The sequence below is a fragment of the Triticum dicoccoides genome, chromosome 3A (assembly GCF_002162155.2).
Source record: "Triticum dicoccoides isolate Atlit2015 ecotype Zavitan chromosome 3A, WEW_v2.0, whole genome shotgun sequence".
NCBI lineage: Eukaryota > Viridiplantae > Streptophyta > Magnoliopsida > Poales > Poaceae > Triticum > Triticum dicoccoides.
Window position 1 is genome coordinate 53215907 of NC_041384.1, and position 8730 is coordinate 53224636.

At 45.4% G+C, this 8730-nt stretch overlaps 1 protein-coding gene and 1 pseudogene across 1 annotated transcript in view; one reads left to right on the plus strand and one right to left on the minus strand.

The window, feature by feature from the left end:
• The window catches only part of LOC119267042 (snurportin-1-like), a 3559-nt gene extending 489 nt beyond the window's left edge, over nt 1-3070 (plus strand). The window contains exons 2-10 of the mRNA XM_037548342.1: nt 1-197; nt 482-665; nt 779-1029; nt 1129-1243; nt 1401-1493; nt 1858-2001; nt 2089-2203; nt 2325-2412; nt 2543-3070. The exon at nt 1-197 is cut by the window's left edge and continues 7 nt beyond it. Coding sequence (XP_037404239.1) covers nt 1-197; nt 482-665; nt 779-1029; nt 1129-1243; nt 1401-1493; nt 1858-2001; nt 2089-2202 — 1098 coding nt within the window. The 3' untranslated portion in view covers nt 2203; nt 2325-2412; nt 2543-3070. The remainder of the gene's footprint in view (nt 198-481; nt 666-778; nt 1030-1128; nt 1244-1400; nt 1494-1857; nt 2002-2088; nt 2204-2324; nt 2413-2542) is intronic.
• LOC119267041 lies at nt 2457-8463 on the minus strand (annotated as a pseudogene).
• Nucleotides 8464-8730: the final 267 nt, after the last annotated feature.

Here is an 8730-nt window from a genome sequence, read left to right on the forward strand (position 1 = left end):
CCCTCCTCCCCCGCCGCCGCCGACCAGCCCCCGCCCTCCCTCGAGGCCCGCGACGAACGCGGCCATGATCCCACCGTCGCCGACGTCGCGTCGGCCGCAGCCAAGCTCCGGGGCCCCGACCAGCGCCGCTGGTTCGCCCGCCAGATCATGCTCCCCGAGTGGATGGTCGACGCCCCTCCCCACCTCGCCCGCGACTGGTAATTCCCCATCTCCCCCCTCGTCTCGATTTCATTCGATTCGGCTCTAGTCCCCTCCAAAGATGACTCTTTGATTATGGATAGCAACACACATACCCTTGCTAGTTCATCCTCACCCTACTGTAGCAATATGCCAATATTTGTGCATCTTCTAGCTAGCTTACAATTAATACACCTTACTTTAGCCGACTGTTGTGAAATAGCACTAGCATTAGACTGACAAGTCATGTTATTACAGATGAAGAAGGATTGACATTGTTTCAACAATTTTTCTCTATATGCAGGCATGTTTCTGCCAGACCTGCTGGCAAACGATGCATGGTCGTGTCGTCGAACGGCATCACGATTAGCAGGCTCCGTAACGGAACGATTCTTCACCGGTTCCCCTCCGCCTTGCCCAACGGGTCAAAGAAAGGGCTCTCTGGCCCTGCAAGCTCCTACTCTATCCTCGACTGCATATTCCATGAGGTAACCAAGCGAACAATTTTTATTTGATGCCACTGGTTGCTGGATTAATTTACTTGCTTGCTTTCGGGCCTGTTTCTAATCTTTGTGGCGCATCTTGTGTTGTTGTGCTGCAGCCTGATGAGACGTACTACATCGTTGATATGATTTGTTGGCGAGGCTATTCGCTGTATGACTGCACTGCCGAGTTCAGATTTTTCTGGGTGAACTCCAAGCTTACGGAGACTTCTGCTGGTGATCCTCCATCGGCATACCATCGGTATAGATTCAGTGTTGTCCCTATGTATGAGTCCACGCTTGATGGCCTTCAAACAGCATATTCGGGAAGCACACCTTATGTTAAAGATGGCTTGCTGTTCTATAACAGGTAACTTCTGTTTCCATACCTTTACTGTAAGATGTTCACTCCGTTTTATAATTTAGAGCATTGAATTGACCGATCTAGGTGATTTTGTTCTCTTATCAGGCATGCACATTATCAAGCTGGAATCACACCCCTTACATTAGTATGGAAAGACAATACCTGCAGCCAATACCTTCTTGATACAGATAGCGAGGGACAAGTTCCAACTGAGCAACACGTAAGTTTTTTTCTCTATTATTTGATTCATGTTGTAGCGACTATAGATTACTCTTTTGTTAAAAATATGATTTTTTTTTTGGTAATTTTTGTGCCTGCTACCGCTTCACTTCATCCCTTAATAGTTTTACTGACCTTCCTTTGTCCTGTGCTATCAGGTTGTGTTGGAGCTGCAAGAGGATGGAAAGCTAGTTACTTCTGATGATCCTCCAATTGCATTTGGTAGCTTGGACAACGAATTTATCCAGAAGGTACGATTTCAAAATGCAGCTTATTTCCACAAAATATGAGTAAATTAGCATGCAGGATTTGAGTCGTGGTGTTTCCCTCCCTGTTAGGTGCAAATAAACTTCAATTCTTCAAATGTGTCGCCACATGGCCTACCATGTAGAGCCTTAGAGCATCATCTTATAGCTGATTATTATCATCTGGTTCATGTCCATGCTCGTTCCTTAATTCTGTGGTGACACACTTAGGTTTGACAGATTGATTTTTTGGCCGTCACATGCTCTTTCTCATTTTACATGCCTTCCTGTACAGTGATGCCTGTCTGTATCCCACTTCTGAATATGTTTTAAGCACAAACATACTAATGTGATCGTGCTTTTTGTGCAGTCAAACCTGCGGCCAGGGAACCTTCTTCGCTTCAGTGTAAGAGATGAAAGTGTGAAACTTGTGGATGGAAAGATGGAGATTGGTGAGCTGCAACTTGCCGGAAAGTTGAACCGCTCTCGTACTTTTGCTGACAGCCACTCCAAAGTAAGTGACGACATGACCATGCACTGTTTCAATCAATGTTCCTGTACCCACCACATGTAGCTAACTTGTTGATTTTGTGTGTTTCAGGTTTTGTTCCAGTATGCTGCCAGGCATGCTCCTCTGAGAATTGAGGATCTGGTAGCTTCTGTTCAATCAAACAGTATGGAGATTGAATCCACAGATATTGAAATGCAAGGTTGAGGTGAGGGAGCATGGATTGCTATCTCATGTTTTTGCCACACGGTGGATTCTTGTGCTGCTGATTAGTTGCCCTTTTTCTGCAATTTATGTGTGTTTACCTTTTTGTACATTTGTAATGGCAGTCATTCAAGGCTGAGGAAATACATGTGCCAGTTTTTGCGTTTGACTGGATACCATGTTATGTTGAAGTAGATGCAAAACGAGAACAAGGTTCGTCTCACTCTCTTATTAATGCGTGGTGTTGAACCAGACACTTGTAAAATCACTCAATACCTTATATTTCATGGACGAATTTCAGTACCAGGGTTTTGATAAAATACCCACATGTGTTTGCTTTTAGGAAACCTGCTGATAGCGAGTCATGGTTTTACACAAGGGCTTGAGACAATTGTACCGACTCTTGTGGTTGCAACTTAATGAGTTGCAACTGCTCTAGTGTACACGGTAAAAAAAAGAGAGCTTTGAGATCAGATGGTTTCCCTTTATAAATGATACTCTTGTGCACATATGGCAGGGGTGAGCTCTCTGTGGCATTCAGGTGGCGATTTGAGCAAACGACGTGATGGTCTGGAAGCCGTGATCCTCAGGAAGCGGCGCGTTTCCAGGCCTGATCGATATTAGCACCTCAAGACCTGCAAAACCAGTAGATGAATGAAGCCACCTGTGAGTATGTGAAAGACAAGCACTATGGATCTACGAACGCAGCTTATTTTATGAAGCGCTGCTTGTTTATCCCGAGTCTCAAACATATATTACTGGCTGCTTTTGATAGCGTGAGTGTGGAGGTTTTTTGAACGAAATGCCGTGTTCTATTCAGTTATATATAAGATGCTGTTTGAGAATTGATGAGTGAAATTAAAACAAGGGATGGAATGGTGTGATCAGTGTGGTTTCTGCTGACCTGCATCCCTTGCGGCGGTGGCTTCTTGGTAGACATCGGTCAGGAAGAGTATCTGGGACGGGCTGTCGACGCCGAGAGTCTGCCAGATCTCGTAGTAACTGCGAGACTCTTTCTTGCCACTGCAACCTCAGCATCCATGGCATCAGGGTTCAAATGCAGATGAAGTGGAATGTACGATGATGTTACATTGCTACCGTATGCGTACCCGACGTTGGTGTCGAAGAAGGCGGAGAGGTATCGCCGGAGGTCACCGTGGGCAGCGGTGTTGCCGAAGATGAGCCGCTGCGCCTCCCTGCTGCCACTGGAGTAGATGTAGCTCTTGATGCCATTCGCGTCCCACTCCGCGAGAGCTTGGACGACGTCGTCGTAGACTTCCCCCTTGATCTCGCCGCTCTCGAAGCCCCGCCGCCACACGCGGCCCTGCAGCTGCTTGAGCGCCGTGAGCTTCCGGTCCGCGTCGATCATGGCCTGCACGTTGGCCACCAGGCCATCGATGGTCTTGTCCTGGTCGATGTCGTCGGGCGGTGGGAGTGCGACGGCGCCGGTGACCCCCTCTGCCAGATCCTCGTCGATTTGTGCGCGGAGTAGGGCGACATCTTCCCGGGTCTGCTGGGTGTGGTATGTGGCGGCGAGGTGGGCGCGGGCGTTGGCGCGCGCGTAGGGGAAGAGCACGTCGGCGACGAAGGAGATGGGGGTGGTGGTGCCCTCGATGTCCATCACCACACAACGCTGCATGCAGAGGCAGACGAACATACATACTCTCACAATTAACTCAGCTACACGTGGTACAATAGATTCAGTTAATTTGGTGATACTGAGTGTGGTAGGGAGGGAGGGGGCACGCACTATATCTTTTGCTGTTAGGCAGTAGTTGCTGTCAGCAGCAGCAGCAGCTGCTGCTGCTGCAACGACGACTGTTCTGCCGCCGGCGGGTGCTCGTCGGAAGCAATGATGCGACGGAGGAGGGGCCAACGACGAGCGTAGGAGGAGGGGATTCGATCCATACCGCAACCCCACCTTGCTCACGCCCTGAATTAAGCTCTGAATTGCCAAGGTTGATTGGTTCAGTTCAACAGGCTAGGCAAGAGGAGAGATCACTGGAATATAAGTACATCTTACCTACCCTGCAGCCGGAGCTGGAGGTGTGGTGGGTGTGGTGATGTGGGACGATAGAAGCATCTCGGAGGAAGGAGCGGCCGGAGCCGGAGAAGAAGCCGGCGGAGGCGGTGGATGCAGAGGAGGAGGCAACAAGAGGAAGAAGCATCTCGCCGCCGCTGCTGGTTCTGGTTGGCACTGCGTCGTTATCCCCTAACTCTTTGCTTGGGTCTGGATGGATGGTGGATGGATCATGGATGTGGGGAACTTAATAGGGGTAGCTCGTTTTCTTGGTCACTGTCTTTTGTTTTCTTTTTCAATCCTTTTGTTTTTCTTCTAGACGGTACCGGTTGTCCAGAGATGTTTTCGCTAATCCTTCCAAAGCTATATCAAGGCCAAAAACAACCAAAGTAACTACAAAAACAGTTTTGCTAAAACACATCTAGATGTGCCATAAGTATTGCACATCTAAGTCCTATGTCATTGATCTTACATCGAGATTCGTGTGGATATTTTTTTCTTTTTTTTCTTTTTCTCTTTGTGCTTGATTCACTCACTTAGATGTGCAATAACTAGGGCACATCTAGATGTGCCCTACAAAAATAAAGACTTCAAACCCACAAGATATCGAAACCAAGTCATGGTCACCCACATTAAAAAAAAGAAAAAGAAAAAAAGAAACCAAGTGATGGTACAAAAATAAATTACTCACAGATTCACTCTGACATTCTACCAGGAGTCAACAATGCCCAGCTTACAAAAAAGATAAAAGAGATCAGCGCACAGCTTGTGTGTATTACAAGAGTGGATAGACTGCAATGTATAAATGGTTATTCAAAGGCACGTATAAAACATTTACACCCAATCTACTTCAGTTGCATGTATGTATTGATGTATATATACACCCTATTCAACAACACACAACTTGCAAAAAAGATAAAAGAAATCAGCGCACAGCTTGTGTGTAATACAATAGTGAATAGACTGCAACGTATAAATGGTTATTCAAAATCTACCTTCAGTTGCATGTATTGGTGTGTGTGTCTATATATATATATATATATATAGGACGACAATATGGGACACTTAGGTGTCCCAGGCACCTTGCTAGGTGTCCCAGGCACCTTGCTTTCATAGCCGTTAGATGGTGACGTTGCTGTTGATATGGTAAACCATTAATGTGATTGTATATGGCATTATTAATCAACATGCGTGCATGCATGGCAACCATTTATGGTTTAAATTAATGGATAGTCATCAATGCATTAAATCTTACTAATTTCAAAGGATGAACGTGTAGTAAGGTATGTGAGAAATACTTAATAATTAAACCATAATTCATGGTAGAATAATTTATCGAGTATCATATTCCTCAGGTATCATACCTCGGATACATATCTGTCAGGTATATGCGTATAAATTTTATGTCGGGATATATACACATATATTTTACGTTCGGGTATGTACAAATAAATTTTATATTTGAGTATATACACATAAATTTCACGTTGGGGTACGTACATTTATGGGAATATACACTTAAAAATATTTTACGGGGGGTTGAGTATGCACTTACGGGTATATACATTTTTTTGCACATATATATATTTTACGGAGACTTGAGTATGCACTTATGGGTATATGCATTTTTTTGCACATATATATATTTTACGGAGTCTTGAGTATGCACTTAAAAATATATTTGTTATTATCATACTTTAATTATCATTCAGGGGTATATCACTTTTGGGACATATATTTCTTCGCTATATTATTTCTCTCTATCGTACCTTGGGTATATCATTTATATGTTTCTGTTATATACATACTATTATATGTACACAAATTCTTAGTGTTAGGTATATGATACCTAGGACAAAAATCTTATGATAGGCATGGCAATATCTTTTTATTTTTAGGAACAAAAATATAAAGATGGGTGCAGCGTATGTGTGTGCATGTTGTATTCCGGTTACGAATACAAGACAAAAGCAAGAGAGCATACACAAGGTATTATAATGCGTACATATTTATAAGCAAACTAGGACGTCATTTTATAGATGGAAAAAAATTACAAGGTATTATAATAACATGCATTATTATGCCAGGTATGGCATGCAATAATATTTGGAAAGTGGTCAATCGCATGGGACTTACCTGCATGGTGCTTAGGTGCCCCAAACATTTTACCTATATAGGACGACAATATGGGACACCTAGGTCTACTCAGCTCTACTGCTTCCTTAGTTTTGTACCACCACCACCACCACTCCAAAGCTAGCTTCTATTTCAATCCATTTCATACACAGATTGACTGGCTACCGTAACATTTTTTGCAACAGGGTCCTGTACTCCTGGCTCCGCGACCACTCGTCCATCTCGCGGGCTCGCATCACGGGCAGAGGGTGCGACAGCTCCCTCGTCTGAGCGTTCCTGCAACACACAAGCACAACACATTGTTCATCATCACAACAGTCTCACAATGTCAGTTAAGATGCAGCCTAACAAGTTCACAGGTTCATGCAGAATTAAACTGACCGGATGTACCACCCGACCGGGTTCGACGAGGCCTTGTCGTAGGAGCGGGCTTGCTCCAGGAAGGCGTCCACGTTGAGCTGGTCCGACAGGGACGGGCATCCTCCCGCGAGCTTCATCAGGACTGAGATGACAACCTCTTGACAGTAATGTAAACATGGGCGTATCAGATTCAGAGTCAGATTAGATGATGGATGTTGTTAAAACAGTTTACATGAATCAGTGATTATTATCAACTTATAGAAGAAGAAAAGAACTACTCCATCCGTTCCTAAATATTTGTCTTTCTAGGCATTTCAACAAGTGACTACATACGGAGCAAAATGAGTGAATCTACACTCTAAAATATGTCTACATACATCCGTATGTAGTAGTCATTTGAAATGTCTAGAAAGACAAATATTTAGGAATGGAGGGAGTAGTTTGCTAGAAAATGGTACCTTGGGGTCCTGTACTACGAGAAGAGCCGCCCTGTCGCAGGTCAGCTCCGCGGCTCGCAGCCACCTGAACAGCTGTTCTTCAAGGAACCCGGCAACCATACCCAAACCTGAAGGGAGTGAACACATGCAGTTACCATCAGATGAATCGCATAGCAGCCTGCCAATTACATGACATTGTGTGGAATAAGAAAGATAGAGGGCCTACCAGGGACAGTGTATGCCCCCATTGTTAGTATGTTGGCAAAGGTAAGCCAGACTCCATGATCGCACTTGAGGTGACCCAGCTCATGTGCCAAAACAGCCTAACCAAAACACACTAACTCCACATGAGTAATTCGCATACATTCAGCGGTTACTAGTCATGTGTTAATAATTCACCAGCCTATTTGGATGGTCTTTTCTTACCTGCAATTCCTTTCTAGTGAGCAGCTCCACGAGGCTCGTGTGGACGACGACGAACGGCCTTTTCCCATTTATCGCCAAGGTGTAAGCATTAGGGACAGGGTTTTGCCGTATGTAGAAGTCGGGTGCTTCCGTGTTCAGGATTTTCGCAGCTTCGGTCATAAGCTGGTGAAGTTCAGGCAACTAAAAGACAAACAACAGGTTGTGGATTCAGTCCGGGTGCACTAAAACATGGTGATTTTTAGAAATGGTACTGTAAGTTCTAAGATCTGACAGAGGGACCTGGTTTTCAGAGACGAGAACGGACGATCCGATGTTTTGAAGAACCATAACTTGCTCAGAAACCGGCCCTGCATCAGCAAAATAATGTTAGCTTCTGCAAGCAGATCATCTTGGGGTATGAAATGATAGGTGGAAAACAGAGAATTGGAGTACCTAGCAAAGCCTTGCCTATATCATTGAGCCCTGGAATTGCTTTGAGCAGCAAAGTGTTCTGCAAAACAAGAAGATGATTAGGGGCATGCATACCTATATCCGTATGAGAAGAACACCAAATCAAACAACACATAGAGAAAAAGAAAAGAAATATAAAGTACTCCATTCGATCCATATTAATTGTCGTTGATTTAGTACAAAGCTAGGAACTGACCTGCTTGTCGAGCGGGTGGCGGAAATCATCGGCGTCAAGGCCCTGGGTGACAGGGGCCGCAGGGGAGGCGCGGGCAGAGATGGCGCCGGAGCTAGTTCCGATGTTCCGGCAGCGGTGGCGCTGGTTGTAGGTGGCCGTGGAGGGGGGGGAGGAAGGCTTGGGGGTCCAGCACCGGCGACGGTGGATGGCCTGGCGAGGGAGCGTGGGGAGAGGCAAGCCGCCATGACCACCACGGAACGGAGGTAGCAGTAACAAGCGGTAAAACGATGGAGCTGGAGCTGGAGGTGGTAAGAAAAGAAAAGAGGCGGTCATTTGTACGGCTGTCTTGTTCATCTTCTTCCTCCTCCACGTCGCTGTCGGCTGCTCCACAGACGTGTCCCGTCTCACACCGCTTTCCTGTCATGAAATTTCTGGCCCAAATGTTCTCTCAACCTCTAAATTTATTTCATCCAAAAGAGAAAAGAAAAAACCTCTGAATTTATGGCCACGCTTGCTTGTGGCATCAT